This window comes from Melitaea cinxia, chromosome 26 (genome assembly GCF_905220565.1).
Source record: "Melitaea cinxia chromosome 26, ilMelCinx1.1, whole genome shotgun sequence".
Lineage (NCBI taxonomy): Eukaryota > Metazoa > Arthropoda > Insecta > Lepidoptera > Nymphalidae > Melitaea > Melitaea cinxia.
In genome coordinates, this window is record NC_059419.1 from 904,952 (window position 1) to 929,533 (window position 24,582).

General features: G+C 34.9%; 1 protein-coding gene across 1 annotated transcript; it reads right to left on the reverse strand.

Annotated features, from left to right (window-relative positions):
- Nucleotides 1–10,944: 10,944 nt before the first annotated feature.
- Nucleotides 10,945–13,916, reverse strand: LOC123666580 (facilitated trehalose transporter Tret1-like). Its single transcript, XM_045600685.1, has 2 exons — nt 13,766–13,916; nt 10,945–12,505 (listed from the first exon to the last, which is right to left on the reverse strand). Exons 1-2 carry the CDS (start codon nt 13,914–13,916, stop codon nt 11,223–11,225), a joined length of 1,434 nt encoding a protein of 477 aa, XP_045456641.1. The 3' UTR covers nt 10,945–11,222.
- Nucleotides 13,917–24,582: the final 10,666 nt, after the last annotated feature.

A 24,582-nucleotide genomic window follows, 5' to 3' on the forward strand; every position in this document is an offset into this window, starting at 1 on the left:
GTGCTCTTGCCCCCGTTCCTCCCCCTTATTGTATCAATTTAGCTTTTTCTTAAAACCTTCTCTATTTTATTAGCAAGTTTCAACCTTGTACAATGCTACTCTTATATTTTCAGGGAACAACAAACGCTGAGCGTTCGACCTTGATACCTAATTTATATTTAACCGTACATTAAGCGTTAGTGATTTAAGTCAGAAACTGTGATTATCGCTATTTATTTTACTGTCAGATGATATTTAAAAGTATTTGATATGTTAATAAAAAGTTAGTTTGGGGCGCTTGCGTATAATGGAAAAAATTACTAAATTTATGATAGACCTTTTTTTAAATAACAGGAATTTGGTACCGATTCGTTTCTGCAGAATAAGATATTCCAAATTTGAATTGGTCAGCTTTACGTTAAACACTATTAATTTTTTTAGATGACATAATTTTACTTGTATAATGACGATTCAAACGCACTAAGAGTTGACTAAGACCAAAACGCAATGAGTGAAGGGGCAATTTGTCATTCTTTTATTTCGTTCCCATTGCTTTTCATTCATTCACTAAAAATACACACTTTAAAGATTTAGTAAGAACAGAGGTGTTGAATGGTTGTAATGAAAGCAGTAAGAAAGCAAAAAGAGAAAAAAGAATGAACGGAAGACATGTGTAATGTAATGTTAAAAAGACAGATGACCTTGAAAAAGACATGGAGAGTTACTGACTAATACAATTTCTAAACCTTCGACGGAAGACCTTGAATGTTGATGATACAAGAGAGCTATGAGGAAGATGATTAGACACTGACCTGAGATAGAGAAAATATACCGAAAATATAATGCTGAGTTTTGCATTTATAAATGTAAATGAGCTAGTAAACATTCCGTAGTTGGGCGAGGCGTTGACCTCTCTACCTACGAGAATGGCTGAAGCTTTATCCACTTGAAAGCCAGCGCTGTTTTTCTGTTGGTTGGTGGATAGTTCCGGGACAGATGACTTAATATTCTCCAAGGCACAGGGGCCTCACAAGAACTTATACTCAGAAATAAATACTTGCACAAAACAAATGTTGTGTGAAACGAACGAAATGTTATAGCTAGCACTTGCACCCCTTTGCGCTGTGGTGCAAGCCTTATGCGCATCAGCATTTTGTCTCCAAAGAAGCAGTAGGAACAGGACCTCGCAGTCAGTCTGCTCGGATCCCTCACATCGGTCACACATCTTTTTCCATACCAATTCTCGTGTATTTTATTTTATTATTTTAAGAGAAATATTGTTCAATACCATAAATAAATTCTGTAATTTCTAAAAATATTTTTTTTTTTAAAACTGTTTATTCGGAACCCGTGTAACAGAACCAAGAGTGGGAAACGAACCTCCAATCGCTGGTGTTTAGGCGAACACTTGTACGACTACAGCAGAACAGTGTATCATAGTGCTAAAAATTATACTGCGGTAAAACATTTTGTTGAAAGCATTCAAGTGGGTTATTAATGATGTTTACGTTTTACGTGTGATCCATTATATAATTGGTTATCTATTTATTATGACCAAAATCATATACTAAACTGGTTTCCAGCGGCGGAGAAAGTAATGTCTGCAGTGTGCACCTTTTTGTTTGACTTGTGGACTATGAATGAATAAATGAAAGAAAAATGTACATAGGCGGTCTTATCGCTAAGATATTTTTCCCAAACAACCTAAACGCAAAAGATAAGCGGTAAAAAAGACTACACTATATCAGAAACATCAAAAGATTCTAGATATTTCTGATAATTTCTACCATGGTATTACAGTCACCTTATTCTCTTCGTATTACATATAGCAAAAACAGTATGAGTGATATGATGTGAGCCCGTATCTACTATTTGCATTTCATCCGTTTCCGCATAACTGCAAAAGTATTTACCATATATAAATAATCATATGAACAAAGCACCAGGTAGTTATTTGTTTTTTAACAATTTTTCGTAGTCGGGTTTAGTTTCTTGAATATTATTGCCATTTAGTAAACAGAGGGTAAAAGAATATACGTGCTGTGTGGCTACGGCACTAAAGAATTTAGCCACTCCCTCTCTTCCCGTGGGTGTCGTAAGAGGCGACTAAGGGATAACAAGGTTCCACAACCACCTTGGAACTTAAGAAGCCGACCGATGGCGGGATAACCATCCAACTGCTGGCTTTGAAATACACAGGCCGAAGACGGGCAGCAGCGTCTTCGGTGCGACAAAGCCAGTACTGCGGTCACCAACCCGCCTGCCCAGCGTGGTGACTATGGGCAAAACACATGAGTTCACGTTATTTTTGACGTAAACTTGTGGAGGCCTATGTCCAGCAGTGGACTGTATAGGCTGTAATGATGAAAAGAATATACCCGTAAACGTAATTTAATATTCCCTATGTCTATTCCCCTGTTCTATAACCATTGTCTATTATTATACACTGGGCCATAAAGAAAAAACGCCTGTTAGAAAATCTTCAATATCTTCAACAGCACCTGAACTAGATTTATGAAGTGAAGAAAAAATGAAAGGATATTTAATCATCATCATCATCATTCCAGCCTATTGCAGTCCACTGCTGGACATAGGCCTCCACAAGTTCGCCCCAAAGATGCGTGAACTAATGGGTGTTGCCCATAGTCACCACGCTAGCAGGAGGGTTGGTGACCGCAGGAATATTTAATGACACATAAAATCTATATTAATAAATGGAGATCTGGTCCTTATGTTCGGTTATACTGTGAAAATTACTGAACCGATTGGAATAATACTTATACCATAAGATGCAACGTGTTTCGGAGAAGGTTTTAGTATATGATATGTTGGTGATTTATGATCGTGTAAAAAAAAAATGGACGGACATATGGACGGTCGCTAGTAATATATTAAATGATATATAGTACCTGCCAACATCCCGAGTGCTAATCGAACCCGCAAACCGTTGGTCTTTTAGGCGACTACTCGCACCACTAGGCCAGAGATAGATTTAATATTTACTAAATATATATTTATATAATAAATAAATAGCCGACATCTTTACAACCCCTACTCTTCTTCTTCAACATTAACACTTATAAGTATCTCCTTTGAAGCGTTTACTGGGTAAAACTTTTTAAACGTCTTTTATTTAACCGACTTCAAAAAAGGGGGAGGTTACTCAATTCGACCGTATATATTATTATTTTTTATGTATGTTCGGGGATAACTTCGTCGTTTATGAACCGATTTCGACAATTCTTTTTTGTTAAATTTTAAATTTTAAATAACATTCTTGTTTATCGACACAATTGTTTCATTTATTATATTTTTAATGTAATCTGTAAATTAAATACTTTCACACTCTCTAATCTCATTGACTCATGTAAGTGTAACTGAGGTAGGGCAGAGCAGGAATTTCCTGCTCAAAATATGGAGCAGCCCGACTGGGGTAGTACCTCGACCTTACAGAAGACCACAGCTAAATAATACTGTTTTCAAGCAGTATTGTGTTCCTGTTGGTGAGAAAGGTGACCAGAGCTCCTGGGGGGGATTGGGGATTGGGTCGGCAACGCGCTTGCGATGCTTCTCGTGTTGCAGGCGTCTATAAGCTACGGTAATCGCTTACCATCAGGTGAGCCGTACGCTTGTTTGCCGACCTAGTGATATATAAATAAATAAAAACCACTCCATGAGGTAATTTGCCTTTTCATCTTTTTGAATTATCATTTTGTTATATTAGACGTTATTATCACTGAGCTATCTAAAGGATTGGAAATGTAGATTATTATAAAAGTAATGAGTAAGAAACTCCGCAGTTACGCTTTCAGAAAAAAAACATAGTTTTGAATCATATAAGTCAGCAGTCGTGCATGAAATAAGGCGCTATTAAACCTATAGATGGCCACATTAAGGGTATATTTTTTACAATGAAGTCGAATATATCCGCCAATAAATGCGATAAAGCAGACAGCAGCTGTGTTCCTGTTGGTGAGAAAGGTGACCAGAGCTCCTGGGGGGGATTGGGGATTGGGTCGGCAACGCGCTTTAGATGCTTCTGGTATTGTAGGCGTCTATAAGCTACGGTAATTTCTTACCATCAGGTAAGCCGTACGCTTGTTTGCCGACCTAGTGATATAAAAAAAAAAGTTTGGTTGGTTTTAAGGCGCATCTACGCTACGTAGGTACTAATTTTGTATTTAATGAAACAACTTTTTTCGGATTTTATCGCGGTTTATTATTAACTTTTGATTCCCGACGTTTCGGATACTTTACAGCAACCATGGTCACGGGAGGACTAATAATAACTAATTTTGTATTATTAGTCATTGGAAACTGTTGTGGTGATGATTTTCCAAATGTGTGCTTTTTTTATAAAAATTATTATATAGTGTTTGTTTCCATTAAAAATTAAATAAATAAATAAATAAATAAAGGAAATAACCAAAGTGTTAAGTCCATGAGAAGGAAACCAGAATCTGATGATGGAATTCCAGAGAAATCGAGGGAAACCCTCGAAAATAAATCGTCTACTTACGTTGTATTACTTAGCGATGTAATTAAAGTCGGTTTTTTTCGTTTGCGAGCAAACACAATTATGTAGAAATGTAGAACCTACTTACCCAGTCCGAATAATCTAGATTTGAGCAGGATGTCTCATAAGTTAATATAGCAACCGCTCTGACGAGTTAAGTATTGTATTAAATAATATTAGAAGTATATAAATTCACGTATGCAGAGATTTTATATGACACACTCACACATCCATGTCACCAGTTACGATTAATTAAAACAAACACGCGAACAATGTCGTCCCATTGAACTTGACCTGAATAACTTGTATTGTGTTTGATTAATTTATATTATATGATGTTTCTGTAATGGATACTGTTCTGTAATACACATTACTTTATTATGTCTACCTTATTTTATTAGTTCAAGATCAAGCAAAATATAGTTAACTTTTAACTTACTTCCGAAAAAGTGTGTGTAAGCGCCGACGCGCCTCTAGAGTTTACTACAAATAACGCCATCTATTGGAATTCAATAGCGTTCCAACAGATGGCGTTACGAGAAACGTTACGAGATCATTCGTTCTCTAGATTTTAATCCTCATATTTTTTGTACCAGGGGCCTTATATGAAAATAGATTCTTATGAATAGTATCTTAGTAAACTTCAAGACAAAACTCCTTTAAGTTTCTTCTTTTACTTAAACTAACTGCATATTTAAAAATTGCTCATTAAATAATTGCGTTTGCTCGCAAACGAAAATAAATTACCGACTTCAATTACATCGACAAGTAACGCGTTATCAAAGATTACGCAAAAAGTAGACATCAAATCTTGATTAAATTCATCAAAGACTACATGACAAACAATGGTATCAGCTTTCGATTAAAGTTATAATAATCAAAATCGTTATACCCAGTGAAAATTTATGCAGTACGACGTAGGTTGACGAAAAAATACTCGAGTTTATTATCACCATTATTGTTATAGCTCGAATAGTACTTGTTAGATCTCAATTAAATTAAAATGGGACCACATTACACGCACTATCTTACGATTAAAAAAAAAAACATTGAAATCGGTCCAAAGTCAAAAGTTCTAAGGTGCTATACATTAAAAAATAGGGTTATCTGGAAGAAATGGCTATTCAGCCATAAGTCCGCTCATTGTACTCCACTGTCTGTAACTATCTTTAAGCTTTATTTGTAATATATTTGTGGTGTATAATAAAGTATAAAATAAATAAATAAATAATACAATCGAATTGAGAACCACATCCCCATATTCTTAAAGTGGGTCAGTGCATGTTCATATAGGGATATAATTTTAATACTTAAGGCACGTACGACTTGAGCCTCGCAGTTCTAATTGAACTCAATATGGTAGTGATATGCAAACACATCATATCAACAAGGATTTTACCAATAAGGACTTCGACCAAACATTGGCCTTCGCAATTTCGAATACAATTATAATTACGTTAATAAATATATATCTTTTAACATACACACACCAGTCTGTTCCTAAAGTAAGCAACTTAATGCTTGTGCAAAGACTGTTATAGGTAAATATATTTTTTTTTGATAAAAAAAAAATAATTAAACTTTATTTCACAAACTTAGAACATTAATAATAGATAAAAGCTTAATTTGATTATACTATATTTATAAGATAAATTACATTAAACTAAAAAAAAAAAACCTTAAGTTATATATATACATAATATAATAACTAAAAAATATTATTAAAAGAAGTCCCTTTAGGCAAGGTTTCGAAGATACTGGCAGCGTTCCCCCTTTGAATAGCTAGACTAATTCTTTGTCCGAAGTAGCTGCCAGCTCTTCGGTCTCCTGTGACTTCGAATAACCTTTTTTCTATTTCCTTAAAAAGTCTTATAGTACTAGGACCCCACGGACCAAGGGTCTCGACACCGAATGGGACAAAATCATATTCAGATCCTAGACCCCTGTATTTGTATGCTTTAGTTTTTTCAGCCGCTTCACAAGCTGCACCAGCTTTGTTGTTGGTTCCATGTAGATGGAAAGGGGCCAGCGTGTCTGAACAGGTTGCATCCCATACCAGCACCCGGCCCATCTTCCATGGAATTAAACTCATACCATCCGGTTTCTCGCCATCGTCTCTTGCAATACCAGTCGGCTCAAGTAGACTTGGCACGTTGACGGTGGCAAGGGACCGGCTTATGATGTCGTTAAGTGCGACATGTCTCGAGAAGCGGCCTGCACTTTTTAGGCATGACAGACCGTGATGTCCTAGCTTGTCGACATCACTGCCACAGGAACATTTATGAGGAGCGCAGACTGGAACCCCAAGCCGTAGACAGGTTGCAATTCGGAGCGTGTCAGGCTCAAGAAACGTTCCTGTATTTGACGAAGGGTACGCGTGAAGTCAAAAAAAAAATAAAAAAAAATTAATAAATATATAATATCTTAATTTATAAGTATTCTTGTATATTATGGTGAACAGTAAAACTATAATTGCGTTGCTCTGAAAAGAGAGGTTTTTATTCTATCATATAAACTGGTTTTACAAAGCATTATTTAATATTAAATTATTTACAATCTAACCTGAAAAGAGAAACAACATTTAAAACTATTGTTTCACTAGTTCTTAATAATCACTATTATTTAAATATTTTAATTACATTAAAATTCTTACAATCGTTTAATATGAAACTGAGGTAGGGCACAGCAGGAATCTCCTGCTCAAAATATGGAGCAGCCCGACTGGGGTAGTACCTCGACCTTACAGAAGACCACAGCAAAATAGTAGTGTTTTCAAGCAGTATTGTGTTCCTGTTGGTGAGTAAGGTGACCAGAGCTCCTGGGGGGGATTGGGGATTGGGTCGGCAACGCGCTTGCGATGCCTCTAGTGTTGCAGGTGTCTATAAGTTACGGTAATCGCTTACCATCGGGTGAGCCGTACGCTTGTTTGCCGACCTAGTGACATAAAAAAAAAAATGAAAAAAATAGCTCCATAGCAACCTATTCACAGATCAAATATCCATCAATGTAATATTACAAATTATACTCATAACTACCTAAATGAAGTATCACGCACTTTGTTACCAGTGACCCACCCTGACTTCGCACGGAAGTATAAAATATAAAATAAATATTTGCAATGTTAGCGCAAAAAATGTGTTTATTTACGCCATGCTATAGGAAACCTCCAAATTAGTGTTCCTCTACTATATTATGCATTGTTTATACATATTAAACTTCCTCAGGAATCATTCTATTTACTAAAGGAAATCGCATCAAAATCTGTTGCGTAGTTTTAAAGATCAAAGCATACAGACAGCGGGAAGCGACTTTGTTTTATACTATGTAGTGATATATGGAAACTGGTGAGACTTGTATTTACAAGTTGGCAAATTTTTACTAAGATTTTCTTATACCACCGAGCTGTAAGTAAAAATTTAAGTTATTTAACATTTGTAAATACAGCGATGTTAGCCCGAATGTTGAACCGTGACAATTTGGTTCAAGTGTTTCGTCAGTGTTTCCTAAGAATCATTTTAATAATAATAATAATAATAATTTTATTTAATTAAGACTTACAGTCCACTTGTAAGTAACATTAGTAACTTACAACTACGTTAGTATACTTAAATTAAAATTAAAATTAACAATTTACCAATTCACTTGCTTAACCTTTCTTGCCTCACCACTACGCCAACAAAGTGCTGCAGCATAGGCTCAGCAAGCTTAGCACTGAACATTTTCAGAATTTTGTTAGAACTGAGCCGCATTCTGTTTAATAGAGAGGCGGTCCGTTTCCTCAAGATTGCGAAAAAGGAGTCAGTATTCGCTTCAGTGAACATTGCAGACGCACTACAGAAGCGTCTTAGTCCCAACAAAATCCTAAAATTTGGCTAGCTGTTTATTAAAAAAATGAATTAACGTCACATTCGCGTTTGTCAAGTCGTGTCAAGACATTACTGATTGAAATATAGGCAAAAATACTTAAAGGTGCATTTGCTTTTACGTTTTCACTGTAATTCTGTTATATTAATAAATTGTTTTTTTCTGACGTATCACATTTTTTCTTTTATTCTTTCTTTATTAATTCCGTTATGTACCGTTCTGTCCGTACTGTTTTATGTGTACGGAATTGTGTATCTATCTATGCATTTTTGTAATCGGTTTTTGTTTATATATAACCATTACTGTGCAAAATAAATAGTGATTTCACTCAACAGAATGTCAGCTATTAATGTTTTTTACTAATTTTGGTTTGTTGACAAAATGACATTAAAATCGATCGAGTCTTTTTTTCCTGTGTACCATTTCACCAGTGGTAGATACATTTTCTGATAACTATCAGGCATCCAACGGTGTCCGATAATAGTTTCTGAAGCTCCCTCTGTTTCGTTATTGAATTCTACTTAAACTATTATATCAAGTATTTTTCTTTGCAAAAAATAAAAATAAATGGAGAGAAACTAGCTAGCTGAGAAAGTCTCTGATGTTTTATCAGTAACTTATGAGCAAGACAAAACTGTATGAGAAACCGGAGAAATTGCTCGCAGATATGTTATTATATATCTATTCACCTTTTTGGATTCACCAGGATGGTTGCAAACGGCTCAGGACAGGGAAAGCTGGAATTCCTTGGAGGAATTGGTCTTCACCCTCGGAGGGGTTCTTACAAACTAGCATGTAATATATTTTAGGATTAAGTTTGATTTATAACTTTAAGATTTTTTTTTTCTTGTAAGAAATAATATAAGGCTTTTATTATTATTATTATTATTATGTGACTAGACGCCACTCCACCCGCTCCATATACAATAGATACACGTATTATAATAAATACTTATATAAATAATATAGTAGATTTACTTATACTTACATATATAAATATAAGCGGGTGGAGGATTACGCCCCGGCAGGGAGATCAAACGGCCGGGTTTAGGGCTGTAGGCTGAGAAACCGGCGGACAATCCTAGCCGAGTCAAGTAACACCGCCTTCTGCATCCTGGCTGCGAACGAACCGTCCCGAATCCCCAGTTGCCTCAGATGGTGAGCGAGGCTAACCGGGATCAAACCGTTGGCAGATATTAGGATAAGGATTATTTCAGCGGACCCCATACCCCACATGTCGACAATCTCGTACGCCAGATCCAGATATTTACGTTTTTTCTCAGTCTCGGCTTTCACGAGGTTCTCGTCATGCGGGATGGTGATGTTCACTAAAAATACCCTCGACCGTGCCCTGTCCATCACCACGATATCAGGCTTGTTCGCCAGTATCGTCCTGTCTGTGGCGATAGGCAGGTCCCAGTAGAGCCGGACTCCGACGCGTTAGAGTATTGGCACCGGTGAGTATTAGTAATACGGCAATGTAAATCCAGTATAAAATTAATATCTAAAAATAATATCGTAGTACATCATAATACGAGTACAATTAGGCATGAGATCGGTTAGAAGATTATTATTATTATTATTCACCTTTTTAATATAATTGCTTCGTAGTATTCTACAAGGGTAAATGTACTTACTAATGTGGTTCGGTGCTAACGGTGTCAGCCTGTTCCATTCCTTTGCATTTTGTTGAATATATCATAGCCTAGGTAAACGTAAGTAGATAGGTAAGTACCAAGTAGTTACCAGGGTAAGATGTTAGGTAGAGAAAACTTTACCGGATTCACATTTCTGTGAATTCAGAGATATATCGTAGTACATCATAATACGAGTACAATTAGGCATGAGATCGTCTAAAAGATTTTTGGCAAGAAGTAAATTTTGCATTAAAATTTTTATTCACTTAAAGATACAATAAATTTAGGGCGTATTGGTTGGTGTGCATAATGATCCAGTTAGTACAGCTACGTTGCATAGACATACCCGTGCGAATAATTCGCGCTAAATAAGTATACGTGTCAATCATGTTGACGTTGTTTCAAAATTAAGTCCTCCATACATATAATTTTTATAATTAATTAATTGAAAAAAGCAAAAGCAATAATAAATTCTTTAGTTGTGGATGCTGTTCGAGCATGCAATTGTCTATAAAATGATATAATATAATTTATGTAGAGTAATTGTGAGGTTTTTTTTCTAAGAAGGGAGGCAAAAATCTTAACCTTAGCGTATTAATATATATGATGTAATACAAAAACTATGTACAATTCTTCTCTCACGTATTTTTAGTTCATACCATTTCATCATTTTTGCTTTTCAAGCTTCTAACATTAAATTTATCATTTAACTACGATTTATTAACATCTACACCCGTTGTCAATTTTTTCTTTTGGTCAACTTCAATATTTGCTGTGTAAAGTACACAATAAAATAACAAATAAGTCACTTTTAATGTAAAATCATTTATTTATTATTCATTAATACTTTATTGTACACCACAACTACATTTTTAATATAAAAGACATTTAAAGACAGTTACAGACTGTGAACACGGGGCGGACTTATGGCTATTAAGCCATTTCTTCCAGACAACCCATTAAAAGACTTCTACATCTTAATTATTTGTAAAAAAAGACTAATGCAACTCCTTAGTAAAACTAAAGATAGTTCACTAGCTACGTTATCTACTAATTGTCCATGAGACATATTTTATATAAATTTTATGTGATCAAGTACATAATCTTCTCATCTATCAGAATTTTTATACACTTTACCTTAAATTTTATTCTATAAACTTAATATTTTAAAGCTATCAGTACAAAGTCACTCAACCCTAAAACACACCTCACTTATCACTGGAGACTCATTGAGGTATCATCTTCATTTTGACCTCATCATCGTTTTCAATAACATCATCTCTGTACCTGCCAAAGTTGAAGTAATCTTCAATCTCTTGCAAAGTTCTGTCTTTAGTTTCAGGCAGGATGAAATACAATGCAATTAATGCGACACCCATAACTAATCCGAAAACAGCAAAAGTGCCATATACTTTAAGGCTCACCAACAAAAATGGTGTCACTTGCATTCCAGCCATTACAGCTAACGACAGAAAAACCCCAGCTACAGCTGAACCAGCACCTCTGTGAGCTAATGGGAAAATTTCACCTAATAACGCGAGTGGAATTGGAGTACATCCCAAGTTTGATAAAATGAAATACAAAGAAAATAACGCAATGGCTATCCACGACTTATCCTTCGCAATGTACCCATTTGCTGATAAGTACAAGTAAAGACAAACGGAGAAAAGAACAATTACTGCAGCAAAACCACTGCCAAAAAGAAGTCGACGACGTTTCATGATTTTGACTAGAGCTGATGAAAACATCGCGCTTATAGATATGATTGAATCTATTCCTAAGGTGAAGTAAAATGACTGAGATTTGCTCTCAGTAACTTCCCCGATGATTTGTAAAGCATAAGCTGGGAAAATGTGTCTTCCGCAAGATTCCAAGAGGACAGCGCTGAAGAATATAATCATTACAGGCTTTATAAAGTCTCGCTTGGTAAACTTTCGGAAAAAATCCAAAAATTTCGCTGGCATTGATTTCGCTGACGGATATTCATTTCTCTCTTTTTGCGCTCGAATCATTTCTTCCAATTCTCTTGTAGATTTAACTGATTTACCCCTAAGCCAGTAAAATGCCTTTTCACTTTCGTCGAATCTCTTCCTCGAAGCCAACCAAGCTGGACTTTCTGGCCATGTCAATATTATAATTAATGAAAGGAAAAGGGGAATCAAGGCTATTAGTGCCACAATTTTATAGGAATAAAAATGCCCAAAAATGTGAACAACCATGTTTCCTACACAAACAGCCGTAGTTTTAAGGTTCAGGAACATGCCACGGTTGCCCGGGCTCGTGTATTCACCAATCACAACCGCACCTAGACAGACCGTGGCGGATGCTGCAAAGCCACATAGCGATCTTCCGATGATAAGAACAGTAATATTCTTAGCGAAGTATATTAACAGCCAGCCCAGTATTCCTGGAATAAGAACCACTCCGTGTGCCAATTTTCTTCCATATATGTCCATTAAGAATGATGACATAAGAAAACCGGGAATTCCAGCGATTCCAATGACAGATGCTGTAAAGAAAAAAAAAACGTTTTATTATACAAAAACAAATTTATTTTAAAAATAATAAAAGTATTTAAATATCATTTTTGTTCCTACACAATAATTGAAAAAACTTTAGAATGTTATAGAGTATGATTGGGATTGATTTTTTACTACAAGAATCAATTTTAATAAAATATATAATAATTTAATCTCAAATTAAAATATAGATTATACTATTCAATGACAACGTAGCATTAAAAAAATAAAAGTAGTTTTTGAGTTCACACATAAAAAACAAAGAAAGTATCAAACTCTTCCTCTATATAATTTCGGCGTAGTTGTTACAACTCAGACTTATTAGTTTAACTGGAGTAGGGGACAGCAGGAAATATCCTGGTCAAAATCAAATACAAAAGATCACAGCTAAATAATACTGCCTTCAAGCAAGTGTTTCTGGGTGAGTAAGGTGACCAGCTCCTGGGGGTTTGGGGGGTAGGGTCGGCAAACGCGCTTGCGATTCTTTTAGTGTTGCAGGTTTCTATAGGTTATCGCTTACTATCAAGTGAGCCGGGCCGTATGGTTGTTTGCCGACCAAGATATATAAAAATAATTGTGTTTGTTCGCAAACGAAAAAGAAAACGACTTCAATTACATCGAAAATTAATACAATGTAAGTAGACGAAAAAATTATTAAACGCACTAGTCGTCACTACGATTTTCGAAGGTTTCCGTCGATTTCTCTGGGATTCCATCACCATATCCTGGTTTTCTTATCATGGTACCACACTTGAGGTATCTCCTTTCCAACAAAAAAAGAATTATCATAATCAGTTCATAAACGACGAATTTATCCCAAAACACACATAAAAAATATCTAATATACAAAATTCTCATGTCGCGGTGTTTGTAGTTAACTCCTTCGAAACGGCTTGACCGATTCTCATGAAATTTTGTGTGTATATTGGGTAGATCTGAGAATCGAACAACATCTATTTTTCATTTCCCTAAATATTAAGGGTAGTCTACCCCTAACTTTTTTTTTAATTATTAGATAAATTATTTATTTTTTATTTTATTACGATTTGGCGTTAAAAAATACATACAACCCTTTCACCCGTCTACCACCAACCCCTTTTTTTAAATAGCGTTTAGCGGCAAGACAACGTTTGCCGAGTCAGCTAGTATACTTATATGTACGGTCGAATTGAGCATCCTCCACCTTTTTTTGAAATCGGTTAAAATAGTTATTTAATAAATTACGTAAAACAGTATAAAACTAAACATACCCAACCAAGATGCAACGTATATATCAGCCTTTATCTCTGAATCTGGCAAGGATAAAGCAGGAAGCAGGACGGTGGGGAAACTGAGCACCATGCCCTGCCCCAACATGTTGAGGAGAACGCCCATCACAGCCCATGTCTGAAATAAAAGCATACATTCACTACATTAATAAATATCATTGAAACAGTTTGAAATTAAAGAAAGAAGAGATATGGGCTAGCCGCTTTGCACATTTTGGTAATCCTGCTTTCTGCTCCGGGGTTGTAGGTTTATTTATATATGTATGTTACCTACAAGACAAGCATTAATTTTGCTTTACTTAGGAACAGACGATCGTGTGTGAATGTTAGAGATATTTATTTACTATTATTTATAATTTATTAGCAACCTATTCTACACGAGCTTGATTTTATGTCAGTTTTTCTCGCACTTAATGCTAGGGAACCATAAACGAAGATTTTAGGGTTAAAAATCTTGCGCCTTGACAAATACACCCAGCACACATGATCCCCTAGAATTGAGCGCGTCAGATTAAAGGAAGGTGAGTTACAAAAAAAAAAGTGTGCATTTAGATACAGCCAGTTAGACAATTATATAATTTATTATTTATTTATTTATGTCATATGATATACCAGCAATATACTGTTTAGTCATTAATAATTATTATTACACTGTTGTCTAGTCCGAGTACAGTTACTATTACAGATATAAGAGTGCGAGTACACAACATTAGGTAAAATTAGTTCGGTTAAAACAATAAATCAATCAGCAAGCACACACTATAAATAAAAAATTAACAATTACAATGTTTAGATTAATTACACAAAACAATGGTATTACAGAATGTATAAAGAAGAAAAGAATTTATAATTTATTTATATTATATTTATAATCAAATTAAATTATTTATCTGTCTTTCATTGCTACATTTAACTATCAATAGACGTCATAATAGCTCGTCACATAGCGTGTCTTTGGTTACAATCCTCGCCACCTGTCAAACTTCGGTTTGAATATTTAAAAAATCTAAGTATGTACCAAATTATGTCAACGTAATCGTAAAAACGTAATTAATCGGTTATATACACATTGTTTTATTTGAATATTAAAACACAAATTTGATAACTTCATCTGCATAATCCGATCGTTAATTTCACATTTGCTTTTAGATAAGCGAAATAAAAAGTTTTAGGTTTATGTAATCCCTTAATTCCTCTTATCAATTTAGTATCGTACGTTATTATGGAGGCGTGACATGGAAAAAAATATTCAGAATTAAAATCTAGTGCAGCCCGAACTTGATGATGAGATGAGACGGGTAGCTTAATATAGCGTTTTATTTGGAGACGAGTAAGCACAACATGGCATACACTTTTATTGGCATACAGATGTTTGTTGTGGTTTACGCGATTGTGCTTTTGTATTGTATGCGAACCCCAGACAAAGCAATAAATCCTAGTGGGGGTTGTTGAGTGTGAGGCGTTCACAGATAAATAGTCACAGATAATTCCTCTCAAATAGTGCTGGGTAACAATTGCTAGGGAGGGTCGCGGATAGGGTCAGCAACGCGCTTGTAACGTAACTGTTGTAGGCGTGCGTGCGTGCGTGCGTGCCTGCGTGCGTACGTGCATGTTGTATATCTTGCTCCTATTTGGATAGGAGGAAAACGCTACACTAATTTTTAATTTAATCTTTTTTTTTACATGAATCCACTTGTAAAAATATAAGATATGGCATAAGAATGCTAATGTTTATATTTGAAAGGACAGCAAGGTTAAGACAATCAATCAGGCTTGTACAGGATTATTAATTACATAAATGTTAATGTCAAATTAATAATGCGTGTTGTTCTTATACAAGCTTATGCAAATCGAAGAGCCTAAAAATATGAGGAAATACATGTACACACTATTTTTATCTTTGGCTAATATCAATAACTAGCTGTGCCCGCGTTTTCTGCGTGGAATTTAACAAAAAAGTTATTGTCCAGTCCGTAGAGTTATAAAATAAATAAAGTCCTAAAATAAAAGTAGCCAAAGTTACTCCTGACTATCTGCCAGTAAAAGTCCCGTCAAAATCGGTCCAGCCGTTTCAGGGATTAGCCGGAACAAACAGACGGACAAGAATTATAACAAATGTTTTTTTCGTATATGTATCGTTTATACATCCATATGGATTTAGTAAAAAGCGCTTTTTTAATATTACAAACAGACACTCCAATTTTATTTATTTATATAGACATAGATTATGTAAATTACGCGTAAAATATTTTTATTTGTATGTTCAAACGCACTCAAGTCTCGATCTACTCGGATTGTTTTATGAAAATGTTTATTGCGTCATGTTATATAGGCCTTGAAACATTTTACTATTACTGTTTAGTAGTAGATCTGTTAATATAACAATTACCAACAACTAATTAGACATGTTTTTGGATATCAATGCCTTAACTCGATTTAGCAGCATCTATAAAGATCTGCATTTTATACATGCTCAAATTTGGGGCGTCTAAAATAAATTAAGCCCAGAAGTAAAGTGCGTGTTCTAGGCGTTTGTGCTTCTGTTCCGGACGCTCGACACAGGAGTAAATTGTTGTGGGGACCGATGATGATGTAATTTTTATATTTTGTATATATATATATCTTCAAAATTTAATAACTTTATAACGAATTGCTATCATTCGCATATTGTTTAAAAAAGATAATAATCAATATTTACACTCATCATTATCATTTCAGCCTATTGTAGTGCACTGCTGACATAGGCCTCCACAAGTTCGCGCCAAAAATAGCGTGAACTCATGTGTTTTGCCCATAGTCACCACGCTGGGCAGGCGGGTTGGTGACCGCAGTACTGGCTTTGTCGCACCGAAGACGCTGCTGCCCGTCTTCGGCCTGTGTGTTTCAAAGCCAGCAGTTGGATGGTTATCCCGCCACCGGTCGGCTTTTTAAGTTCCAAGGTGTTGGTGGAACTGTGTTATCCCTTAGTTGTCTCTTACGACACCCACGGGAAGAGAGGGGATGGCTATATTCTTACTGCCGTAACCACACAACAAGCAATATTAACACTAATAAAATTATGAACAAAAACCGCTCTGGTGTGGTTTTGGTGCGAGTAGTCGCCTAAAACACCGACGGTTTGCGGGTTCGATTCCCGCTCGGGATGGATATTTGTATTTGTACAAATATTTCTTTCCGATTTGGGTGTTTGGCCTTGTGGGTCCCGCGGTTGTTATCATAAATACCTGATAGCCATCGTTACTCATAGAAGGCCAACCTGCAGTGGAGTAGCGTGGTGGATTAAGCTCCAATTCTTCATTCATTCAGCAGTGTAGTGTTACAGGCTGAATGCTAACTAATAAAATTCCATAATAACATTATATAGATTTGCAATAAAATAAGTTACTGTTATTACTATCTAAATACTTAGTATAATTTATCATTAAATAATATTCTCATCCAAAAAATTTCGCGCTTACAAAATCCTCTTATAAAATGTCCAATTAAAAAAATTTATCTTAAGATCATCAAAATCAACCAAAATCAAAATAGCTTTATTCAAATAGGCTTCTAAGGCACCTTCGAATCGTCATCTTATAAATTAAAATTTTAATTATTGTTAAAAATTAAGCCACCACTGATTCGAAATGTATATTCTGCAGAAAAGAGTAAGTCAGAGTCGTTAATGATAAGTAGGAACGTTATATATTTTAAGTTCAAATAAATAAAGCCTTTAGTCACATAAAAATCAATTCAGTTCCTACAACTATCAAAAAAACATCTTCCGACATGACACAAACATCACTTAATCTGCGGATTACAAATAGCTCATAATGAAAATAATACAATAAAATAAATTCTAATCGACCGTTACTAATCTTGTATAACCTTCTTTGTGCAAAACAATCTAGATAACATGTAATATATAAACAATATTAGTAGGAAAAAACAAGGCCTAAATGAATCACAAGTCATTATTTATCAAGAGATAAACCTATTAAAAGTCAGATAAGTCTTTCCCAACTTTCCGTTCAAATGTCTGACTGCCCGTTTCGTTTTGGTGAGTTTCCGAAAACACAGATAAATCTGTCAGAATCAGAGCATCTAAACAAGATTATTAACACAATATCTGTTGATAATCTTGTTTTAAAAAACTATCTATGAATATAGGTATGGGTCTCAAAAAATCATCCTAATTTGTTTGCCTAAAGCTTGATACTAATAATAGGTCGGGAAAAATATTTTTTGGAAGAAATAAGTTTTGTAAAATCTTACTTTGAATTTCTATATATACCATCATCACTTCAGCCGTAGTATAGTATAGTAGCTATCGTAGTCCACTGCTGAACAAAGGCCTCCACAAGTTCGCGCCAAAAATTGCGTGAATTCATGTGTTGCCCATAGTCACCACGCTGGGCAGGCGGGTTGGTGACCGCAGGGCTGGCTTGTTGCACCGGAGACGCTACCCGTCCTTGGCCTGTGTATTTCAAACCCAGCAGTTGGATGGTTATCTCGCCATCGGTCGGCTTTAAAAGTTCCAAGGTGGTAGTGGAACTATGTTATCCCTTAGTCTCCTCTTACGACACCCACGGGAAGAGGTGGCTATATTCTTTAATGCCGTAGCCACACAGATTGAATGAAATATGTACATATATACAAATGATAAAAATTAAAAAAAAAATCAATAAAACCAATATCTCAATAATATCTGTAAGTGATTATGAAAGCTTAAAAACTTAAATTTATAAAAAAATAAAAATTTACAAAACTAAGGTAAATTAAATAAAAATACATACGCTATATAAGGACATGGTGCTTATGTTCTCAATATTAAATCACTTCTCTGTAATAATATTAATATGTTCTTCCAAAACAATCAACACACCGGTATAGTATGATATTATGTACACATGAATGTAATAACCAAATATAACCACTTGCATATTATATTATAACTAGCTCTGCCCGCGACTTCGTCCGCGTGCAATAAAAAATATATTGTTCAGTTCGCAGAGTTACAAAATAAGTAACAAAAAAAAGTAGCCTAAGTTACGCCTCATTATATCAGCTATCTGCAAGTGAAAGTCCCGTCAAAATCAGTTCAGCCGTTTCAGAGATTAGCTGGAACAAACAGACAGACAGACAGACAAGAATTGTAAAAATTGCTATTTTGGTATATGTACCGTGTATACATCCATATGCGTTTAGTAAAAAGCGGTTATTTTAATATTACAAACAGACACTCCAATTTTATTTATTTGTATAGATTGAATATACATTATATTATAAATCTTATATTAATTAAAATTAGGATTAAATTTGCTTGATTGTTATTATTTTTTTTTTTTTGTATTGACTGTCATTTCGTCTTAAAGCTTCCTTATTACACGACATGCCTAATAAGGTCTGTTAGGGTTTCAGGTTTGTGTACGCGGTTGTGGCTTTGTCTATACTTATATTATGAAGAGGAAAGATTCGATCGTTTGTTTGTTTGTATTGAATAGGCTCCGAAACTACTGAAACGATTTGAAAAATTCTTTCACTGTTGTACAGTTAGTTACACTATCCGCGGGTGACATAGGCTAATAAAAAAAATATATTTAAATATATATTATATTTTCAAAAAAATTAGGGAAAATAATTATAAAATTTTTGTTAATGTTTGCGCTTACATGAATATGAATAATTGATTAAATTACTGCTAGATTATTTCGACCTCCATTTTGATGGCTTCGATTTTCTCTTGCAAGTAAAGTGACACCTGGGCAGGAACGGTGTTACCAGTTGTAAAAAACTAATTTCCTGTGTTGCAACTTTGTATAATAAAACTTTAACTTAAAATATGTATAATAAAAATCTTCTTATGAATGAAAGCCTAAACAGTTAAATATCCGTGCAAAGCCGGGGCGGGAGTCACTAATCAATTATGAAAGCAGAAAATAAAAAATATATTACCGTGAGCATGTAAATCATTTCTGAAACATCATACTACATTGTTACAATAATAAATACTTAACTAAAGAGGACTCAAATGCAAAACAACATATATTCAACTTTATTCAATAAATAGGCTTCAAAAAAACTCTCGAATATATTATTAATACGTGAAGCAAAAAGTTTGTACCTACTCCTTTTTACGAAAATTGCGAGGAGGAAGGAGTATGAAATTTCGCACACTTATAGTTTATAAAGAGATGGAGCAGAATATTAGTATTTTATTTTTAAATTATACTTAAAATACATTAAATCAATAACTAATATTTTACACACACTACTATATATTTAACACACACACGCATATATACTCTTCTGTTTATTGTTAGTCTGTGGTTAAATTATGGTCGAATTTCGACCACTGGGTGACCACCAGTTATTATAATATTGTGTAAAACACAGCATCTATATTATTAATATTATCTTGATCCCAATAATTATAAGAAATCTACTAAATAGTTTTTAATAAAAATAATAAATAAATAAATAATTTACCTACAGGTTCCGAATAAGATCGTAGCGCTCGAATGGCGCGACAAAACAACTTTGTTATGTCAATTTTACGTAAAAAAGGACTTACAGATATCATAAATGATCGATGTTAGCAGTATGAAACATTTTTATATCATCATCATCATTACAGCCTATACAGTCCACTGCTGGACATAGGCCTCCACAAGTTTACGCCAAAAATAACGTGAACTCATGTGTTTTGCCCATAGTCACCACGCTGGGCAGGCGCGTTGGTGACCGCAGTACTGGCTTTGTCGCACCGAAGACGCTGCTGCCCGTTTTCGGCCTGTGTATTTCAAAGCCAGCAGTTGGATGGTTATCCCGCCACCAGTCGGCTTTTTAAGTTCCAAGGTGGTAGTGAAACTGTGATATCCCTTAGTCGCCTCTTACGACACCCACAGGAAGAGAGGGGGTGGCTAAATTCTTTAGTACCGTAGCCACACAGTACATTTTTATATAATTTATATAATCTAGTACTTAGCAAGAAATACAGCCTTAAACAGTAAAGTTGCAAAAAACTACATTTATTGATATCTTAAAGAATACAACTATAGGCAACAATTGTGTTTTCTCGCAAAGAAAAAAAAACCGACTTCAAATACATCGACAAGCAATACAACGTAGGTCGACAAAGAAATAGTCAAGTAAATACGCGTAATCAAAGATTACTCAAAAGTGGTCATCAGATTTCAATCAAATTCAAATGGGATCACAAAGAAAGCATTAGCTTTCGATTGACACAAGAATTATCAAATCTATACACCTAGTGAAAAGTTATGTTTATACAACTTAGGTCGACGAAAAAATAGTCAAGTAAATACGCATTATTACATGTAACCTGAAGAGTACTTGAAAGAGCTCAATTAAATTTAAATTGGACTACATGACACGCATCACCTTTCGATTAAAAAAAAATCATCGAAATTGTCCACCCAGGCAAAAGTTCTGAGGTAACATACATAAATAAATTTAAAAAAATACAGTCGATTTAAGTAAAAACTTTTTTTTACCCAGAGGAAATCCCTAACGGATGCCTCCAGCCCAGGGGTATATCCGATTCGCACGGACTAAAACCTCCGGGGTGTTCCTTCGACACGCCTGGTCGGAATCTCGGGGACGCGGTTGCACTTCCGCGAAACCGCTAGCTAGGATGCCTTAAAAGCTCGCCGCGATTAGTAACCCGAGGCTCCTTCAAACACAAAGGTCGCCTTCCTTCTCAGGACCGTGCAATGAGGACGATACATCCCCCGAATTAAATAAAACCTTTCAAAAACCGACCAATAATCAAAGCTATTCTTTAAATATTTTATTGATATTTATAAAAAAACTTGACTTGTATAAAAAATATATTTTGAATGCGCCTGGAAGGAGACATTGTTTTTATCAAATCGAAACTTATGTTTTTTTTTTAATTATTGAAATTGAAAACCACGTTTTATAAATAAAATGCAATGTAATTTTTTCTATGCGCCGACCGGCAGTGGAGCGGCATGGTGGATTAATCTCCAATCCTTCTTCTACATGGGGAAAGAGGCCTTTGCCCAACAATGGGATGTTACAAGCTGAATGCAAAGGCGTAAATTTTTCTAAAACCCAACGTAAGGCTCAAATACTGAGATTTGAAATAACCATAATTGTTTGCTCGTAAATAAAAAAAAACGATTTCAATATATATCCAAAAATAATATACGCATTATTAGGGATAACGCACTAAGTACTCGAAAGATCTCGACCAGATTTGACATGACAAGCAGCTTTATATTAAAACAAAGAATCTGCATAATTGCGTTTGACTACGACAAAAACAAAAGTGACTGTGATTAACATCGACATATTATGTTAAAATAGATATTATTTTTCGTAATTAATAAAAAAAATGTTAGACTGAATGATTTTTTTGTCATTTTTAAAAAATTTTCTTCCGATGCATAACCGTGACTTGACTAATATGAGTAAGGACTTTAATATTTTGTATTTACAAAAAAAAAATCTTATATATAAAATTCTCGTGTCACAGTGTTAATTAACATACTCCTCCGAAACGGCTGGACCGATTCTTATGAAATTTTGTGTGTATATCGGGTATGTCTGAGAATAGGCCAACACCAATAGCTCTATTTTTCATACCCCTAAGTTATCGGTCATTCTCCAATTCGGCGTTCTTTGCCTAATTACCGTGACGTTTTTTATTTTTCACTGATTTGACTTAAACACATTAAAATATGAAACAAATCAAAAATACGAATTCAATAATTAATTTGGCATGTAACAGTTAATTGTGGTTTTCTAGATAATGAGACTTAAAAAATTTATGAATACGGTAATTAGAAAATTTTTATATTTAATGTAACGGTAATTAGAAAATATGCTGTGTGGTTACGGCAATAAGAATATAGCCACTCCCTCTCTTCCCGTGAGTGTCTTAAGAGGCGACTAAGGGATTACACAGTTCCACTACCACCCTGGAACTTGAAAGTGCCGACCGATGGTGGGATAATCATCCAACTACTGCTTTTGAAATACACAGGCCGAAGACGGGCAGCAGCGTCTTAGGTGCAACAAAGCCAGCCCTGCGGTCTCCAACCCGCCTGCCCAGCGTGGTGACTATGGGCAAGACAAGACAAGACACATGAGTTCACGCCACGTTTTTCTTGAAATATATTCTCTCTTGCCAGGACAAATGCGACTGATCTCATCTTGCTCTACAAAAATTTGGGCGTCTTGTTTGGTTATCTCTACAGTAGTCCCTATATTATTATTATGTAAATACTTTGGTTCTATTTCTTTATCATGACTTTGTTTTGGTTTTGGATGTAGCGTGTTTTATATTTCAGTCTTAATGCTTGCTTCCTGTACTTTTATTTTGCTCTTCTTAGCTCTATTGTTTTGTCTCAAATATGACATTTCTTTATTTGTTTTCTATACATGCCTTCTAAATAACAATAAGAGTGAGATTTTTTTACGTATCGGTTTCTCGACAGTTATCTTTGAAGATGGTGAAGTTGGTGTTGAACACAAGGAAGACGCTCGTTCGTTTATTTTCGGTCAAATGCTCATTATTAATTAATAATAAAATAACATACTTTCAGTAGAAGATGATGACAGAGCACTAGATGGACGCGGCTTTGATGTGATTAAAGAAGGTTTAAAATTTGGTGTCTTTTTCAAGGGAACTAATTCTTTTTCAAAAGAACTCGACTGCAGAAAAATTTCGTCTTGCTGATTATCTTATTTTTTTGATTTGGGATTTTCGGGACAATTTTGTACTCTTTTAGTGTACTTTTTAGCGCAGCGAATATGATAAATCATTGAGATGTGGTGTGACAGAGTTTCAAGAGGATCTGTTATATTGTTATCAAGCACCTCTATATCTAAGGTCCCTTCTTCCTCGATTGTTTTCAATTTTCCCTTTTCCTTTTGTCTTTCATAGTAAGTTCTGAAATTTTCTCTACTTCTTTTTTGAGTTTTCTTCCGGCTTTTGGTGACATTTCGCAGATAGGCAGTATTTTTTTATTTTTTTTATTGTACCCTTCTTTCTCCTTTATTTTTTCTTTGATTGCTAATACAAAAAGGGGCATTTTTAATTCGTTCTCGGCGTTGTCGCGCGGCAAGCCTTCTATTTTCTTTAACTTCCTCTTTGGTCTTTTTGGGTTTTCCTATCCTATAAATTAAATAATTTGATGAATGGTCAGCATATAATATAGACATATTTACGGACAATGATAATAATAATCTACGAAAACCGCGGTAAACAAGTATTACTTTTTCATACAACGGTAATTATAAACATATGGTAATTGGTATACGGTAATTAGAAAACGATACATTTTCACAAAAATGTTTAAAACCGACGCAGTATACAAATTCTAGCTTATTACAACGTACGGAGGCCAAAGTACTGTCTCCATTTACATGATCAACTTGGGTCTATCTTAAAAATCTAGTATTAAAATAAGAACAACGGTAATTAGAAAAGTTTTTAACCAAGGCTACGGTAATTATATACTCACGTGCTTCATTGGTGGTACACTAACATGAGAGTCATACAACTGCTGATGGACCTCGGCACACACTGAGGAGACGCGATGCGTACGGTAGTGATGTGCCAAATACTTTTATTTAGGGATGTGCACTCGAGAACAGCAGATGTTACGGTAATTAGAAGTTTCCATTGGACATACGATTACTTCATAATAATTATTAGTAGACTGGTTCTATTGAGTTGATATTTTGTTATGCGATACACGCTGCTTAATATCGTTTAAAACGTTGAATGGATCAAAGTAAATCTATACGCTATAAAAATTACAAGC